The 19,982-nt window shown below is 44.0% G+C and overlaps 1 protein-coding gene across 1 annotated transcript in view; it reads left to right on the forward strand.

Moving 5' to 3' along the window:
- Nucleotides 1–19,982, forward strand: part of kalrna (kalirin RhoGEF kinase a) — a 989,478-nt gene that overhangs the window by 891,260 nt on the left and 78,236 nt on the right. Inside the window, exons 43-47 of the mRNA XM_070875649.1 lie at nt 11,779–11,865; nt 12,778–12,870; nt 15,765–15,815; nt 16,371–16,448; nt 17,908–18,093. Of these exons, the coding sequence (XP_070731750.1) occupies nt 11,779–11,865; nt 12,778–12,870; nt 15,765–15,815; nt 16,371–16,448; nt 17,908–18,093 (495 nt within the window). The remainder of the gene's footprint in view (nt 1–11,778; nt 11,866–12,777; nt 12,871–15,764; nt 15,816–16,370; nt 16,449–17,907; nt 18,094–19,982) is intronic.

Here is a 19,982-nt window from a genome sequence, read left to right on the forward strand (position 1 = left end):
ACGCAACCGTTTGCAAAATCCCCAAATTATTAGCCTGTTGTAACACACACCCGACCCCGTATGACGATGCATCGCAAGCTAACACTAATCGTTTACATCGATTATACAGGACAAACAGTTTGTTAGAACACAATAAATTTCTGGCTTTCTTAAAGGCAGCCTCTTGTGAATTCCTTCATACCCAGTCGTCTCCCTTGCGCAGTAGCGCATGTAGAGGTTCTAGCAGGGTGCTTAACCCAGGTAGGAAATTACCAAAATAGTTAAGGAGTCCCAGGAACGACCGCAGCTCCGTCACGTTCTGTGGTCGCGGCGCGTTCTTGATGACCTCCATCTTAGCGGCGGTGGGTCTGGTGCCGTCTGCAGCGATTCTCCTTCTTAAGAATTCGACGTCCTGTGCCAGGAAAACACACTTCGAGCATTCAATCTGAGCCCCACGCGATCCAACCGACTAAGAACTTCCTCCAGATTCTTCAAGTGTTCCATGGTGTCCCGACCTGTAACCAATATGTCATCCTGGAAGACCACTGTGCAAGGAACCGACTTCAGCAGGCTCTCCGTGTTCCGCTGGAAGATTGCCGCGGCCGACTGAATTCCGAACGGGCACCGGTTATAGATTAACAAACCTTTGTGCGTGTTGATGCAGGTGAGGCCTTTCGAAGACTCCTCCAGCTCCTGCGTCATTTAGGCTGAGGTCAGATCCAGCTTGGTGAACGTCTTCCCTCCAGCCAGGTCGCAAATAGGTCGTCTGCCTTGGGTAGCGGGTACTGGTCCTGCAGTAAAAAACGGTTAATTGTTACTTTATAGTCCCCGCAAATTCTAACCATACCATCCTCCTTGAATACCGGGACAATCGGACTTGCCCAGTCGTTGAATTCAACCGACACGATGATGCCTTCACGTTGCAGCCTGTCCAGCTCAATTTCCACTTTTTCACGCATCATGTACGGTACCGCCCGTGCCTTGTGGTGGATGGGTCGCGTACCGGGAACCAAATGGATCTGCACTTTCGCACCCAAAAAGCTTCCAATGCCTGGCTCGAATAATGATGGGAACTTGCTTAGAACCTGGATACATGAGGCATCGTCGACGGACGAAAGCGCTCTGATGTCGTCCCAGTTCCAGCGGATTTTCCCCAGCCAGCTTCTGCCAAACAACGTGGGGCCGTCCCCTGGCACAATCCACAGTGGGAGGAGTTTGTGTACTGCCCCATCATAGGAGTCTTTGACTTCTGCACTGCCAATTACAGGCATTAGTTCCTTGGTGTAAGTCTTTAGTTTAGTGTGAATGGGGCTGAGCTTGGGTCTGTGTGCCTTCTTTCCCCACAGCCTGTTGAAGGCTTTTTTACTCATTATGGACTGACTTGCCCTCGTATCCAGCTCCATAGATACTGGAATGCCGTTCAGTTCAACTTTCACCATTATTGGTGGGAATTTCGTCGTGAATGTGTGTACCCCGTATACTTCTGCCTCCTCCGTACGAGTTTCCAACTCAGTCTGATCCACTGTGGATCGATCTTCCTCTGCAACGTAGTGGTTTGCAGGGTTTGCAGCTCGTGTGCACATTCGTTGCAGGTGTCCCATTGTTCTGCAACTATTGCACGCATAATGCCTAAAGCGGCATTGATGGGGCCGATGATCACCTCCGCAGCACCAACAGGGTGTTAACTGCCTCGCATTAACAGATGATGGCAGACTCTGGGTCAATTGAGGTCGGGCCACAGCAGCCGGCGTGTACATTCTGTCCTGTATATTTCTGCTCAAAACCGACATTACTTTATGCACAGTACTGGCCGAAACTTCTTTGTTCTGCGAAATCTGCTTGGTGTTGTCGCTGATTAAATGCCTGGGCTATCGTTATGGCTTTACTCAGATTCGGAGTTTCTACAGTCAACAGTTTGCGAAGGATTGTCTCATGTCCGATGCCCAGTACAAAAAAGTCTCTGAGCATTTGTTCTACGAATCCCTCAAACTCACAATGTCCTGCGAGGCGCCTTAGTTCGGCGATGTAGCTCGCCACTTCCTGGCCCTCCAATCGTTGACATGTGTAGAACCGATATCTTGCCATCAAAACGCTTTCCTTAGGATTTATTTAGGTGCTCCCGGACCAGCGTACACAAATCTTAGTAGGATATCTCGGGTTGGTTTTGCTCGGGCTAGGAGATTCTTCATGAGGCCATAGGTTGTTGCCCCACAGACAGTTAGGAGGATCGCCCTTCGGTTGGTGGCGTTCTTGTCCCCTTCCAGCTCGTTGGCCACGAAGTATTGGTCGAGTCTCTCCACGAAGGCCTCCCAACCGTTCCCTTCTGAGAACGTTTCCAAGATGCTGACTGTTCTTTGCATTTTCGCGCAGTTGTTCGGTACCTCATCGGTAATTGTTACACTCATAATAAATGGTGAGACTGAGTACTGTGTGTAATGAGCAAGTGTGACCTTAGCTCCTTTATTAAAGTTCCAGAGTGCAGGTAGCTCATGAGTGGCCTGCTTATATACTGTGCTACCAAGGGATGCTGTGATCCCTTGGGACTACAAAAGGTGGGCCCTCTGCTGGTCAGGTGTAATGCAAGTTACAAAGGGTTAAATACATAACACTCCCCTTATCCGGAAATATCCCTCATTTGGAACAGCCCAGGTCCCGAGGGTTCTGGATAAGGGAGGTTTAATCTGTATCATCCATTCAGAGTGGTATTCCCAGATTGGTCTGCTTATTATCTGCGACAACATAATACACGAACACAAATTTCATTTATATATATATATATATATATATATTATAAATAGTTGATTACAAAAAGTGAACAGTGCATCTTCATGTTCACAATTAATGACTGAGGGGGAAAAAAACATTGGGGGGAAAAATTGCCTCTTTTTATAGACCCGTTAGCGCAAGACGTTTTTCGCCCGGGGGAGTAAGGTGATACTCCTGGGAATTGCCTGGGAATTTGCGGAGGCGATGGCATGGCACGGCGTGCGCGGCAACCCTGCACCGATCCCATAACATCCTGTGGGGGACATTGCCCCGTGGGCTGAGAGCAACGTGGATAGCACGTTTCTGGAGGTGGTCACCCCGCTGCTTAAAAGTGTGCAGGCAGATAGAGAGTGGGTGACCACCAGACAGAAGAGAAGGTCTAGGCAGGTAGTGCAGGAGTGCTCTGAGTCCATCTCGCTCTCCAACCGGGACTCTGTTCTGAGTACCGTTGGGGCCGATGGTGGCTCCGGGGAATGCAGCCGGAGCCAAGTCCACGGCACCACAGGTGGCTCAGCTACACAGTGGGGAGGAAGAAGAATGGAAGAGCTATAGTGGTAGGGGATTCGATAGTCAGGGGAGTAGACAGCCGTTTCTGCGGCTGAAAGCGTGACTCCAGGAAGGTATGTTGCCTCTTTGGTGCCAGGGTCAAGGACGTCACTGAGTTGCTGCAGGGCATTCTGGGGGAGAGGATGAACAGCCAGAGGTTGTGGTCCACATCGGTACCAATGACATAGGTAGGAAGAGGGATGAGGTCCTGCAGGCAGAGTTTAGGGAGCTAGGCGAGAGATTAAAAAGCAGGACCTCAAAAGCTGGTAATCTCTGGGTTACGGTCAGTGCCACAAGCTAGTGAGTACAGAAATAGGAGGACAGAGCAGATGAATACGTGGCTGGAGAGATGGTGCAGGCGGGAGGGCTTTGGTTTCCTGAGGCATTGGGAGCGCCTCTGGGAGAGGTGGTACCTGTACAAGCCAGACGGGTTGCACCTCAACAGAGCCGGGACCAATATCCTCGCGGGGGGGGGGGTTTGTTTGTGCTGTTGGGGAGGGTTTAAACTAGCTTGGCAGGGGGATGGGAAGCTGAAAATAGATTCAGTAGGTAGGGGAGTAAAGCTGGAATTAGAAAGCAAAAAGAAAGTGCGTTTGAAGGAGAGAGGAAACAAGTAGGAAAAAAGGGTAAAAAAACAAATTTAAAGGCACTTTGTCTAAATGCAAGTAGCATTTGTAACAAAATAGATGAGTTGACGGCACAAATTGAGACAAATGGGTATGATCGGATAGCCATTACAGAGACGTGGTTGCAAGGTGACCAGACTGGGAATTAAATATTCAGGGGTATTTTACAATCCGGAAGGACAGACAGAAAGGAAAAGGAGGTGGGGTAGCAGTGTTAATAAAGGATGGAATCACTGCAGTAGTGAGAAACGATATTGGCTCAAATGATCAGGATGTTGAAACTGTTTGAGTGGAGATAAGGAATAACAAGGGGAAAAAGTTACTGGTGGACGTAGTCTATAGGCCCCCTAACAGTAGCAACTCTGTTGGTCAGAGCATAAACCAGGAAATAGTGGGGGCTTGTAAAAAGAGAACAGCAATAATCATGGGTGATTTTAACCTCCATATTGATTGGACAAATCAAATTGGTCAGGGTAGCCTTGAGGAGGAGTGCATAAGGGATGGGTTCCTTGAGCAGTACATAATGGAACCAACCAGGGGGCAGGCTATCTTAGATCTGGTCCTGTGTAACGAGACATGATTAATAAACTATCTCCGAGTAAAGGATCCCCTTGGAATGAGTGATCATAGCATGGTTGAATTTCAAATTCAGATGGAGGGTGAGAAAGTTGGATCTCTAACCAGCGTACTAAGCTTAAATAAAGGAGACTATGAAGGTATGAGGGCAGAGTTGGGTAAAGTGGACTGGGAAAATAGATTAAAGTGTAGGACTGTTGATGAACAGTGGTGTACATTTAAGGAGATATTTCACAACTCTCAAGAAAAATATATTCCAGTGAGGAGGAAAGGGTGGAAGAGAAAAGAGAGCCATCCGTGGCTAACTAAAGAAATAAAGGACGGTATCCAATTAAAAACAAGGGCATACAAAGTGGCCAAAACTAGTGAGCGGACAGAAGACTGGGAAGCTTTTAAAAGTCAGCAAAGAATGACGAAAAAAATGATTAAGAAAAGGAAGATAGACTATGAAAGTAAATTAGCACAAAATATAAAAACAAATAGCAAGAATTTCTATAGGACTATGAAGGTATGAGGGCAGAGTTGGGTAAAGTGGACTAAAGTAAATGTTGGTCCCTTAAAGGACGAGACCGGGGAATTAGTAATGGGGAACATGGAGATGGCAGAAACTCTGAACAAATATTTTGTATCAGTCTTTACGGTAGAGGACACGAACAATATCCCAACAGTAGATAGTCAAGGGGCTATGGGGCGGGGGGACGGGGAGGGGGGGGTAGGGGGGAGGAACTTAATCACAATCACTAAGGAGGTGGTACTCAGTAAGATAATGGGACTAAAAGCGAATAAATCCCTTGGACCTGATGGCTTGCATCCTAGGGTCTTAAGAGAAGTAACGGCAGGGATAGTGGATGCATTGGTTGTAATTTACCAAAATTCCCTGAATTCTGGGGAGGTCCCAGCAGATTGGAAAACTGCAAATGTAACGCCCCTATTTAAAAAAGGAGACAGACAAAAAGCAGGAAACTATAGACCAATTAGCTTAACGTCTGTGGTTGGGAAAATGTTGGAGTCCATTATTAAAGAAGCAGTAGCAGGACATTTGGAAAAGCAAAATTCGGTCAGGCAGAGTCAGCATGGATTTATGAAGGGGAAGTCACGTTTGACAAATTTGCAGGAATTCTTTGAGGATGTAACGAACAAGGTGGATAAAGGGGAACCAGTGGATGTGATGTATTTGGACTTCCAGAAGGCATTTGACAAGGTGCCACATAAAAGGTTACTGCACAAGATAAAAGTTCACGGGGTTGGGGGTAATATATTAGCATGGATAGAGGATTGGCTAACTAACAGAAAACAGAGAGTCGGGATAAATAGTTCATTCTCCGGTTGGCAACCAGTAACTAATGGGGTGCTGCAGGGATCAGTCCTGGGACCCCAACTATTTACAATCTATAGTAATGATTTGGAAGAAAGGACTGAGTAGCCAAGTTTGCTGATGATACAAAGATGGGAGGAAAATCAATGTGTGAGGAGGACACAAAAAATCTGCAAAAGGACATAGATAGGCTAATTGAGTGGGGAAAATTTTGCCAGATGGAGTATAATGTTGGAAAGTGTGAGGTCATGTTCTTTGGCAGAAAAAAAATCAAAGAGCAAGTTATTATTTAAATACAGAAAGATTGCAAAGTGCTGCAGTACAGCGGGACCTGAGGGTACTTGTGCATGAAACACAAAAGGATAGTATGCAGGTACAGCAAGTGATCAGGAAGGCCAATGGAATTTTGGCCTTTATTGCAACAGGGATGGAGTATAAAAGCAGGTAAGCCTTGCTACAGCTATACAGGGTATTGGTGAGGCCAAACCTGGAATACTGTGTGCAGTTTTGGTTTCCATATTTAATAAAGGATATACTTGCTTTGGAGGCAGTTCAGAGAAGGTTCACTAGGTTGATTCCGGAGATGAGGAGGTTGACTTATGAGGAAAGATTGAGTAGGTTGGGCCTCTACTCATTGGAATTCAGAAAAATGAGAGGTGATCTTATCGAAACATATAAGATTATGAGGGGGCTTGACAAGGTGGATGCAAAGAGGATGTTTCCACTGATGGGGGAGACTAGAACTAGAGGGCATGATCTTAGAATAAGGGGCTGCCCATTTAAAACAGAGATGAGGAGAAATTTCTTCTCTGAGGGTTGTAAATCTGTGGAATTCACTGTCTCAGAGAGCTGAGGAAGCTGGGACATTGAATAAATTTAAGACAGAAATCGGCAGTTTCTTAAACGATAAGGGGATAAGGGGTTATGGGGAGCGGGCAGGGAAGTGGAGCTGAGTCAATGATCGGATCAGCCATGATCTTATTCAATGGCAGAGCAGGCTCGAGGAGCCATATGGCCTACTCCTGTTCCTATTTCTTATGTTCTTATGGGCTGCGAGTGGATGTTAATGCCAGCTTTGCGAGTTGCAAAGCTGGCGGACATCTGCTCTCAGGGCGCTCCTTAAAGGGGAGAGCGCCAGCGCCCTGGGCCGCCATCTTTTTTTGTCTGCCGACTCTTGGGCCGGCTCAACGCTGGCGGCCCTAGCGTGGTCCAGGCCACCATTGGGCAGTCCGGCACTCCGCCTTGGGTACTGGGCTGCAGGCCCGGTCGCACGCTGCCCTGCCCTTAGTGGAGGCCATCAGAGGCCTTGCAGAGTGTTCAGCGGCCCTCCCCTTTAATTGAAGGGGAGAGGCGTTGAAGCGCGTCAGTGCTCGGCGAAGCATCCGCGTAGCGCTTCATTCAGTGCCCCAGTAGCACCCCTGTTACTGCCCACAAAGGAAGTGGAGCATGCGAGATTTGGCTCCGATTCCTTTGAGGGGCGGTAACGGCAATTCCGTGGCGGGGACGGGACTTCTGCGACGGGGCGCACAAAGTCCCAGCCTCAGAATGTTACCGCCTCCAATCGGGGCGCAGAGCAATTTCGCTCCATTGTATTGCAGCAGGTTGGGGCTCAAATTAATTCCAGGCCTTTTCTAATGTAGAGCAAAAGTGAAGGAAATTTGATTAGATTACCAGTCCATAAATTGGCATTTCACGCAGATACAGAATATTTTAATCTAAATAGGAGGGAAGGGCAGGGCCAGCTTCTGCTGCACCATCCAGCCCAGTTTATTTTTGCAAGTGTTTCTGTTACTGCTTCAAAACAATTATACTCTGCATAGCAACATAGTTTAAAAAAGGATACTTAAAAGAAAAGAATCGTTAATACATTTTTATTGTCATAACAATGCAATTCTTTAACAGCCTGTCTTTCACCAAGTCCCTATCAACAAACAGATTAGCACCTCGGTTAAATCAATCAGAATACATTAAAGTGAATAAATCACAGCACTGCCAGGCCATGTCCGGCATTATTTTTCATCCTGTGGCAGTGATGTGAAAATGAGCCCAGCACGTGAGTGCAAAAGACAACGCTGAAACGTTTGCAACCACCTTCAGCCAGAAGTGCTGAGTGGATGATCCATATCGGCCTCCTCCTGAGGTCCCCAACATCACAGAAGCCAGTCTTCAACCAATTCGATTCAGTCCATGTGATATCAAGAACCAGCTGAGCCCACTGGATACAGCAAAGGCTATGGGCCCCGACAACATCCCTGCTGTCGTGCTGAAGACGTGCTCCACAACTAGCTGCGCCTCTAGCCAAGCTCTTCCAGTACAGCTACAATACTGGTATCTATCCGACAATGTGGAAAACTGCCCAGGTATGTCCTGTCCACAAAAAGCAGGACAAATCCAATCTGGCCAATTACCGCCCCATTAGTCTACTCTCAATCATCAGCAAAATGATGGAAGGTGCCGTCGACAGTGCTATCAAGCGGCACTTACTCACTAATAACCTGCTCACCGATATTCAGTTTGGGTTCCGCCAGGAGCACTCAGCTCCAGACCCCATTGCAACCCTGGTCCAAACATGGACAAAAGAGCTGAATTCCAGCGGTGAGATGCGAGTGACTGCTCCTGACATCAAGGCAGCATTTGACCGAGTGTGACATCAAGGAACCCTAGTAAAATTGAAGTCAATGGGAATTAGGGGAAAACTCTCCACTGGCTGGAGTCATACCTAGCACAAAGGAAGATGGTTGTGATGGTTGGAGATCATTCATCACAGCTCCAGGACATCGCTGCAGGAGTTCCTCAGAGCTAATCCCAACCATCTTTAGCTGCTCCATCAATAACCTTCCCCCTTCCCTCTATCACAAGGTCAGAAGTGGGGATGTTCGCTGATGATTGCACAGTGTTCATTGCCATTTGCAACTCCTCAGATAATAAAGCAGCCCATCTCGCATGCAGCAAGATCTGGATGACATTCAGACTTGGGTTGATAAGTGGCAAGTAATATTCGCGTCACATAAGTGCCAGGCAATAACTATTTCCAACAAGCGAGAGTCTAACCATTGCCCTTTGACATTCAATGGCATTACCTCCACTTGCCTGGATGAGTGCAGCTCCAACAACACTCAAGAAGCTCGACTTCATCCAAGGCAAAACAGCCCATCCACTACCTTAAACATTCACTCCCTCTATCACCGACGTACCATGGTTGCAGTGTGTACCACCCTGCGGCAACTTGTTAAGGCTTCTTTGGTAGCACCTCCCAAACCCGCGACCTTTACTATCTAGAAGGACAAGGGCAGCAGACGCATGGGAACACCATCACCCACCCGTTCCACTCCCAATCCACACACCATTCCTGAGGTCGTGAAAGGCGTTATATAAATGCAAGTTCTTCATTGCTGCCCCCGCTACATACTTGCAAGAACATCAGTACCTTGAGTTTTTTTGCAATGTATCGAACCTTTTGTTAAATTCTATTTCTCCCAGTATCTTTGAGCTGCAGCTGTCCAATTGGGTTGATTGCTCGTTCTTGTACTGTCTCCATCCTCGTCAGGGACATATATTTCAAAACCTCCAGCCTACTGGCTTGCCTCTTTGTGGGCTATAATATCTGTTTCTCTGGGGTTTCTTGCTCTGGAATCAGCATTTCTACCTTTGATCAGCCATGATCTTTTCTACGGCCCACTCCTGCTCCTATTTCTTATGTTCTTATGTTCATTGACTCAATTACTGATCTTTGGGTTCTTATTCCAGTAAGTTTGGCTTTTTCTGTATTTTTTGCCTGGTAAAAGTTTTACCATTGGCATTCCCTTAGATTTTGTAAGTCTTTAACTAATCAGTAAGGCATGGCGGGAACTGTACACATTCACAAGCACACCCTGCTTTTTTTTGTCTGAAAGGTTCTTGTACTGGTCAGACACGAGTCAACCTTTTTAATAATAGTAACAGAGGAACCATCACCTATTCAGGCCCTAACTTTCTTATTGTTTCATATGAAATGCAGTTAGAATTGCATCATCTACCCTATGGAACTTACTACATTTAGTAACTCACACTGGCTTGGTTAAGTCTGCCATTCACCACAGTTCGCTTCTATACAATTCCGTAGCGTAGGTGTCACGATGAAAGAAAGAAACCAGGCCGAATCTTCCTCCAAGACTGGTCCTGCACAATCCAGATGAGGGTTAACAACAACAACAATTTGCATTTATATAACACTTTAACATAGTAAAACCTTCCAAAATGCTTTACAGGAGCATTATCAAACAAAGTTTGACACTGAGCCACATCGGAGACATTAACACAGGTGAACTTCGTCAAAGAGGTAGGCTTTAAAGGAGGATAGAGAGCTAGAGGGGCAGAGTGGTTTATGGAAGGAATTCCAGGGCCGAGGCACAACTGCCAATGGTGGAGTGATTAAAACCCGAAATGTGCAAGAGGCCAAACTTGGAGGAGCACAGAGAACTCGGAGGGTTGTAGGGCTGGAGGAGATTACAGAGATAGGGTGGTGCGAGGCCATGGAGGGATTTGAAAACAAGGATGAGAATTTTAAAACCGAGGCACTGCTGGACCAGGAACCAATGTAGTTCAGCGAGCATAGGGGTGATGGATGAACGAGACTGGGTGCGAGTTAAGATATGGGCAGCAGAGTTTTGGGTGAGCTCAAGTTTATGGAGGGAGGAAGATGGGAGACTGGCCAGGAGAGCATTGGAATATTCAAGTCTAGAGGTAACAAAGGCATGGTAGTTCTCTAGCTACAAATATATAGATAGGAATGGAACTAGGTGAAGGCAGTCCCACCCAGCTGGACGATGGCAGGAGAGGCATTGGAGGAGGATGGTGTGGTCAACCATGTCAAAGGCTGCAGATAGGTTGAGGAGGGATAGTTTATTATGATCAAAGTCACATAGGATGTCATCTGTGACATTTGATAAGGGCCGTTTCATTGCTGTAGCGGGGGCGAAAACCTGCTTGCAGGGGTTTAAACATGGAGTTGCAAGAAAAGTGGGCACAGATTCTGGAGGCAACAACACGTTCAAGGACTTTGGAGAGGAAAGTTAGGTTCAAGATGAGGCAATAGTTGCAAGGGCAGAGGGCTCTTGGTGGGTTTTTTGAGGAGGGGGTTGATGATGGTAGATTTGAAGGGGTGGTGGACAGTACCTGAGGAGAGGTAACCATTAACTATATCAGCTAACGGGAGTCAGGAAGGGAAGTTGGTTGTCAGCAGTTTGGTGGGAAAATGGTTGAGGGAGCAGGAGGTGGGTCTTAAGGGCAACCTTTAAATATTCAAAAAAAGTTGTTCAAACTTACATAGGGACCGATTTTAAGTCGGATTTTATTTTGCCTCTTGGGAGGAGTAGGCCAGTCGGATAGGCATTCTTTGAATATCTGCAGGTCAAGTTGAGAAAATGGCCCATAGCTGCTAAGAATCCTAAAATAATGCGATATGGGCACAAAAGCAATGGGAGGCCATTCCCGTGTGACATTTTTGAATTGTCAGGATTTCCCGTAATAATTCTCTGGGGGTAGAGTTTTACATACAATGCCTGTATTGGCTCACTTCAGACTAATGCATAATCCAGTCCAAAAGTTACTGATTATAAACCATAATTAATCAGTCAATAGTCGGACGACAGCCCAACACTGAGTGAAGTGAAAATGAAACATCAAAGACCTAGGTGGACAAAGAGCTGTATTACTAACAGTACTTTATGAGACTACAGTTTCAAGGGAACAGTCCAACAGTATCAAAATAAAGTTAAATGTCAGGAGTCACAGCTAAGGTATGTTGATTCTTTATATCAGTCAGCATAATCTAAATCATCATGAGTACAAAGTCCCTTAATTGTGCCACAATATCTCAGAAATAGCTGATTTTGCTTTTTAACACTATGACAGAAGGTTTTTCAAAGTTATGGGAAAGGTTCTGCCTGTGTAAGAATTTAGTTATTCCTATTGTGAATTCTGTATTTGCAGGAGAGACGTTTAGGCATGTATGTGGTGTACTGCCAAAACAAGCCAAAATCTGAGTACATTGTGACAGAATACGATGCCTTCTTTGAGGTGAGTAGTTGGGTGTGGATTTTTCTGTCGGTGTTCTAGAATAAGGACACTCATCAGAAATCAGATTTTCATAGCAAATAAAGCACAGAGCAGCATCAGCTGCAACAACTTGCAAACATCACAGTGAATAATGTTGGCCACAGTCCTTTCTACCTGTATAACACAAGTGGTTAGGTTTTTAAAATTGAATTTAAATTCCCATTTAACTTTTTTTATCTTTGTGGTTGGATTTGTGAGGTTGTGATTGATCTCCATGGTAATGTTTTGGAAGTGAAATTTTGAAGTAATAAAGGGAAAAAAGCAGCTCTATTTTAAAGAGATGATTGATCCACATAGATAGTACAAAACTAACAACTCCACATACAATCTAAACTCTACTTTAACATCTTTGTTATTTTAAGAAAAATAGAGGACACCTGTTGACGGTGGGGTCTTGGCAAAGGAGCTTTCCCTGATTGTCTCCCTCCTCTCCTGAATGTGATTCTGCATGCTATTCATGAAGAAAGGGGATAAAATGACAGAAAAAAGAGGATAACCTGCCTAAAATGACCATAAAACACCTTTTGTTTAAAAAAGAATTGTATAAATTCCATTGGCACCACCAGCCATTAAGTACTTTCAGATGCAGGAGCCTTGGTTGATGTTTTTTGGTCACCCCCCTGGCTTGAGAGTATTAAATTCAAGCATAAAACCACCATTACTGTCTCACTGCCATTAGGTAACTGAGCCCAAACAGGTGACCTTCCAGGTCCCTTATGGCTCTGCATCATATTACTCAGCATAGGTAGCCACTAACCATTTTACATTCTTCAACAACCTAGTGGAAGGAGGCGTCAAAGCTACTGGTTGCATGTATTGTAAAAGTTGTAACAGAAGCAACATGTGTATCATATTTTGTACCTTACTTTGCAGGAGGTAAAACAGGAGTTGGGTCAGAGGCTTAGCCTGAGTGACTTTCTTATTAAGCCTATACAGAGGATAACGAAGTATCAGCTGCTTATCAAGGTGAGGAAGTTTATAATCAAAAGTCGACACAGAAACTCTCATGCAAGAACGAATGGATTTCATCATTGCGTAGAGCTTCCAACTCCTTTGCCCTCAAAATGTTTTTTTTAAGCAGGGTGTCTATTTAATAATCTACAAAGGCTTGGGTTATGATGGCATCATAGTTAATATAGTGAATCTTCACCGTGGCTAGCTAAACATCTAACCAGATTTTGTACCTCTTCTATCCTGGGTACCGCTCCAGTGACTGGCCTTAAATTCTGATCGAGTCTGGACTATCAATGAAGCCCTGGAGCTGGGTCTCAGATGTGTGTGAGGAACTGAACCTAGCCACAGAGAAGAATAACAAAAGCTTTGAGTGCAGAGTCAGGGAAAATTCAAAAGGCACTAACTGATTCTAAGTAGCAGGGTATCATGGAGAACAGTATCATTTTATTTACACATTGATGCTGGACAAAAGTCTGTAATTAGACTCTTTTTCAAGAAAGGTTTAAATTGTATGAAAACTATGGTTCTTAAACACCTATCAATCAAAACAGCTGCTTAATGCAGTTTTTTTTTCTGAGCAATTTTGTTATCAGTAACAACAGAAAAATGGCCAATCATGATTCACTTGAAATGTACCTTTCATTCTCTCAAGCAGCTAAATGGACATTTAATCATGTAAATGAAAACAAGTTCATTATCCAGCTGTGGAATATGCCGTACAAGTGCACAATGGTTTCATAAAAATGAGGGCAAATGGCAATTTAACCACAAGACACAGTTTCATTAAAAGGATGTCCCAAGTCTTTAATATCTTAAAAAAAATGCTTTATTAAAATTTTCTATAATATAATCTAATGCAATACCTGTAACATATTGATGCATCACTGCTACTATATCCTTCAAACAATCAAATGCAAACCACAGCCTCTTCAAATGAGCCACTTCTGATTTATTTTAATATGGGTGTAGGATGTTTGATGGAACTTTTCATTGTCTCCTTTGAGACATGGGGGTGATTTTCAACTGCTGGCTGCTCAATTCTTGCCTGAAAAACATGCAGCTAGCAATTGATAATCGGGGGAGAACTTCGGCCGCACTATTGAGGCTCACGACCCACCTGATGCAATTTTCAGGTGCGCCTGTAAATGGGTGAGCAGCATGCCTACCTGAAACAGGCGAAAGGCTGCTTAAATATACAAATCAGGAACCTATGCAAGTTGCAGGCCCCCGATTGCAATTTTCAGGTACAAATGCGGAGAACGTGTGCTGTGCATGCTCCAGCTCAGTTGTACTAGGCATTCAACAGCAAAACTAGTGGAATACCTGGTGGCTTCTCACAAAAAGCAGCCCAGGAAACGTTCCATTTTTCTTTGGTGGACCCAGGAGAATCCCCTTGCCTTTCACTGCCGCCTCCCCCCTCCCAGCCTGACCTGCCAACTGGCTCAATACGGGAGCTGGCCAATTTCTCGCCCTCCCAGAACCAGAAAGCTGCAGTGAGGTGCTTGTTTGGTGCCAGCACCTTGCCAGTGGAGTGTTAATGAGGAGGCCCAGGCCTCAAAATGCCTCTGGCCTCACACCGGCACGAACGGGCAGGCGGACCAGCTGCTCCACCAACTTCGCATCCCTTTTGGGTGTTGCTTGAAAACTGCCACCCACTTCCATAAAGTTGAAATTAATTTTCCCTGGCTGCCACCTGTGCTCTATTCCATCTCAGTGAATGCGCTGATTGTCTCATGATTGTTTGTACATTTCATGATTAAAAGGAGGCAGAGCATGGAATATGTGTGTTCGTGTTGTGGGGGGCTGCAGTGCACATCATAGGTGCTGTTCTGTTTTACGCAATCGGGGGAGTAGGACCGAGGTACGCTGATGAATCATGCTCAATCATAAATTCATGATGGATTATGATTTATCTGAATATTTTAAATGAGCAAACTAATTTCCATGAGAGCTAATAAATCAGTTTTCAAACCTCTTCCTACTTGCATTCTTTCTGCTGACAGTTTTGTTCTTAGAAAAAATGACTATCTTTAAGGCAATCAATGCAGGCTCATTACCACATCTTTCCAACAAGCAGACCAATTATCAATATTTGGAGCCGGTTAAATGGTCAAATTCAAATTGCTCGCGCTCTGGGGAGCCTTGTGACTGATGGGGCAGTTTCCTGAAATGCAGGAAATTTGTATCTGCTGATTTGACAAGCTGCAATTGTGGACAAGTAGGCACTGTCCAGCAAGTGCCAACAATGAACCAATTAAGTCAGCAGATTCAAATTTCCTGTACCCCGAGGAACTACCCTACACCACGGCTCCCCGGAGTATGGGAAATTTAAGTCTTCTAACTGAATTGGCTGAAAACACAGACAAATTAGTCACTTGCACAAGTGCTAGCAATGAACCCACTATGACCAAGGCAATCAATTCAGATTGGGGGTGCATTGTGCTTTAATATTAAAACTGTGAGCTGTTACAATCCCACCCTTGAAGTTGGTACCTATAAGAGTGGATGTTTTACACAGTAGGAGCTTAATTGTTCAAGCTCGAATCTCACACCAGAAGAGGCAGGCCCAAGGAGCATCCTAAATTGGTCCTCGGCCACATTATCGTCAGACCGACAAACTGTGGGTGTCAATTACATGCCTCAATACAGCTCGCCAGTCGGGAGGCCCAGTCCATTTTGAGGCCAGGCCTCAATGGGCTGGTGAGCTACGGGCAGAAAACAAATGTCCTGTGACAGCCTGTGAATTTATTCTATAAAAAGATGGTATATTTATTGGCAAAACCATTATTTGTATGTGTACTTCATATGTTGAGTTGGCCCAACCTGTGTTCACGCAGTGCGGTTCCTAATGTATTAGTAACATTTTTAAATATTCACTTATAGTGATAGAAATTGTCTTGTTGCAGGACTTTCTTAAATACAGTGAAAAAGCTGGACATGAGTGTTCGGAGATTGAGGTAAAACTTGTTCTTTGTAGGTCGATAAACATTTCTACATCAATTTTTTTGTCTTCTGTTTTTCTTGTGTTTCTCCTAAAATGTAAAATTGAACTGTTATTTTAATTGTTAGACTGTTGTATAACAATGGATCTTGGAATTAATGCATATTGAATCCTGAAATAATCTTTATTGCAAACATCCATATTCTTTAGAAGTAAATTGTCTTTATTGAAACAATAGGGAAACTGGTAAACTGTCATAGCAACTAATCTTTGATACTTAAAAGTACAATGTAAAATAATTGCCATTCCATGCAATTATGATAGTAGATTTTGGTTTAATACTAATATATCAACTTCATTATTTAGGGTCACTGGTTGCGGACTCGTCAAATATTGTTGAACTTAGTTTTAGCATTTCAAAAGTTATGTGGGAAAATGCAAATAAAATGAAATTAAATCTGTTGATTAGATTCTAAAACTATTGCTATAGATATTAGCAAAAATATACTTATTTCTGCAAAAGCTGACATCATGAGAAACCCATTCAGATTGTTTTGTGTTTCTTTGACAGAAAGCTGTTGATGTGATGTACCTTGTGCCAAAACGTTGTAATGATATGATGAATTTGGGAAGACTTGAGGATTTTGAGGTGAGATTTTTCTCCCCTTTCCTTCTTCTTGTGTCATTATTCATTATATAAGTATACCAGAAATATTTGTCCAGGAATTTTTATGTTCTGAATTGTAAAAGATCTAACTACACCGTGGGGTTGGTTTTAACTTTGGGCAGACATTGGGTGGTGGGGGAAGCTCTCATTCTGCCCGTCCATCGTCCCTGCTGAGAGGCTTGAGCCATTTTGAGAGCCAGATCTCATTTCGTAGCTCGCCAGTTAGAGAGCAGGAGTTTCAGGAGCTCTGTCGCAGAGCTTCAGCAGTAAATTTTATCTTCAGGGTGGGCGGTGGGAGGTTATCACAGAGGGCCATAGATGGGCCAGCAGCGATTTTTTTTTTCCTGTGGACCAGGAGGCGTATATATGTTTTTTTTTTAAACTTACCTTTTCTGAACTTGTGGTTGGGCCACTCAACTCCCGATACCAGTGGCTAGAGTGCGCAGATGCGGTGCCCATTGGCTTGTCAAAATTGCATCAGGGACTTGTGTATGTCATAGTACCATGATTAACGTAGGATTCTGAAATGAACAAGTTGCTTATTTTGAAAAATTCACCAGAACAATTGTGGGAATTTTACATCCACTATAGTAAACAGATGGTAGATGGAACCTTGATGTAATTTTCTTGAAGGGCAGTGCTTCCTCTCTACATTTAAACATCCCCAAACCACTTTGAGTGGTACTTACAAGAGGAACTTAATTCCAAAGTGGTGATGATTTTATGTAGGACTGGATACAGCCAATTCAATATTTGTTCTGATGAAAGGTTGCCTTATTTTAGGAGGTAATTTTGAATTCTGCTTAATTTGATGTTTCTTAGATAGTGTTGCACTACTAATGAAAATACATAACTGGTAGAAATAATACTCATGTAAATCAATGTTTGGTGGGTGGCCTCTGAAATTTCACTTACACAAATTCTATTAGCTACATGTTCGTCGTGTGTAATCTAGAGCATTGATGTAGTGTCTGAAGTGGTTACTTTTCGTTTCTTATTCTTTAAGAATTCAATGAAGTTGAAATGATTGAACCAGAATAGAATGGGATTGTTTAAAAAGTGGGAAATAAATTCTGGATTAAAAATATATTATCAGAGGATAGAGCTCCGGTGGGGCAGTACATGGTCAAAGCAGTTCCCTCCACAGTGAGTACCTGTTTCAGTCCAAATATTCAGCAGAGATGAGCAACCCTCCACTTTTTATTCTTCTGCACCCAGTTTTTTAATCAACTGGTTTGCAGTAGCAGAGGTGTGAAATCAGATTATCTGCCTACACCCTATCGGGGAGTGGAGTGAAGATTGAGGGGTGGAATCTCAAAGATGAAATAAAGAAAAATCATTTTGGAAATGAGGTGCAGAAATCCTTTATTTTTTTGAATGTGAAATGATAAAATTATGCCAGGCAGAACTGAAGCAACTCTGAATTATTTGTTACTTCCAGGGCAAAATCACAGCACAGGGGAAATTACTTCAGCAGGATACCTTCTATGTGACAGAACAAGATTCTGGAGTTCTCTCCCGAAGTAAGGAACGAAGAGTCTTCCTCTTCGAACAGATTGTAATCTTCAGTGAACTACTGAACAAGGGTTCCTCAACACCACGGTATCAGTTCAAGAAGAGCATTAAGGTAAACTTCCTAAAGGAGTAACTAAAGATTGCATCAGAGTGACATTATTCACAATCAGACCACAGCTGGAAGATCAGAATTATACAACAGATATTGCAGTTATCGAAAGATTATATCATTTTGAATTTGCTCAATAAACCCCACCTTGCACAAAATCTTCACTTATATCGCTCCTCTCCTAACAGTGATAATTTGAGCTTCGAGTACAATTCAATGAGACTGGTAGGTCTCCAGTACTTATGTGAAAATGCACTGACCATCAGCAAACTTTTGACCATGGATTTGGTGGGGGGAGGGGGAGGGGGGCAGTGGAAGATCATTACAGCATATGTATCCAGCAGAAGGAGGATGTCATCAGACAGTAATCAGGAACAACAGCCCTTGCTAAGTTCCTTCTGCGACATATTGATAGTTAAACATAATGCCTCCCTGGTTTCCCAAGCTGTCAACATGTGCCGAGGATTAAACTGTTACTTACTTCATATAAGTATTATAGAAAAAAACTCTGTCCAACTGCAGTTCAAGAATGTTGTACTTTCATTTGACTATTGAGCTGCAGAAGGCCAGGAGTGTGTGGAGTTTAGTCTCAATAGGAGTTCAGCCTTGAGCTGCAGTTGGACGGAGTTTTTTCTATAATACTTGCCTGAAGTTTCATTTTTGCAAGAGTTTGGTGCTAGTGGGAGTTCAAGCTAAGAATGACTGTCCACATTTTTAAGTTAGCCATTATATGCAGAAGGAGTATATGGGGTATGATATGTGGGCCATCATGGATCATCTGTGTATTTAAGAGTAACAGTTTTGCACTAGGTGTCAGAAAACTGAGTCTTTGTAGCAGAGGATCCTTGTGCAATTGGCTACACTTCAGAGGATAAGGATTTTTTTGCATCATATTGTCCAGAATGTGCTCACACAGAGGCAGTTCCACAAACATCACGACATAGGGATAATGCAGAAAGAGAGAAGAGTGACCTTGCCTAGGGGCAGCAATTGGAGACATGACACAGTGATGCAGGGATCAAACCAATAGATACATTGGGACTAAATTTCCATAGGGTTCTCATGATCATTGTATATGTCAGTTTTCCATGGCTCTTCTGCTAAAGTTAGAAACATAGAAACATAGAAAATAGGTGCAGGAGCAGGCCATTCAGCCCTTCTAGCCTGCACCGCCATTCAATGAGTTCATGGCTGAACATGAAACTTCAGTACCCCCTTCCTGCTTTCTCGCCATAACCCTTGATCCCCCGAGTAGTAAGGACTTCATCTAACTCCCTTTTGAATATATTTAGTGAATTGGCCTCAACTACTTTCTGTGGTAGAGAATTCCACAGGTTCACCACTCTCTGGGTGAAGAAGTTTCTCCTCATCTCGGTCCTAAATGGCTTACCCCTTATCCTCAGACTGTGACCCCTGGTTCTGGACTTCCCCAACATTGGGAACATTCTTTCTGCATCTAACCTGTCTAAACCCGTCAGAATTTTAAACGTTTCTATGAGGTCCCCTCTCATTCTTCTGAACTCCAGTGAATACAAGCCCAATTGATCCAATCTTTCTTGATAGGTCAGTCCCGCCATCCCGGGAATCAGTCTGGTGAACCTTCGCTGCACTCCCTCAATAGCAAGAATGTCCTTCCTCAAGTTAGGAGACCAAAACTGTACACAATACTCCAGGTGTGGCCTCACCAAGGCCCTGTACAACTGTAGCAACACCTCCCTGCCCCTGTATTCAAATCCCCTCGCTATGAAGGCCAACATGCCATTTGCTTTCTTAACCGCCTGCTGTACCTGCATGCCAACCTTCAATGACTGATGTACCATGACACCCAGGTCTCGTTGCACCTTCCCTTTTCCTAATCTGTCACCATTCAGATAATAGTCTGTCTCTCTGTT

Source organism: Pristiophorus japonicus, chromosome 3, assembly GCF_044704955.1.
Source record: "Pristiophorus japonicus isolate sPriJap1 chromosome 3, sPriJap1.hap1, whole genome shotgun sequence".
In the NCBI taxonomy this organism is placed as follows: domain Eukaryota; kingdom Metazoa; phylum Chordata; class Chondrichthyes; family Pristiophoridae; genus Pristiophorus; species Pristiophorus japonicus.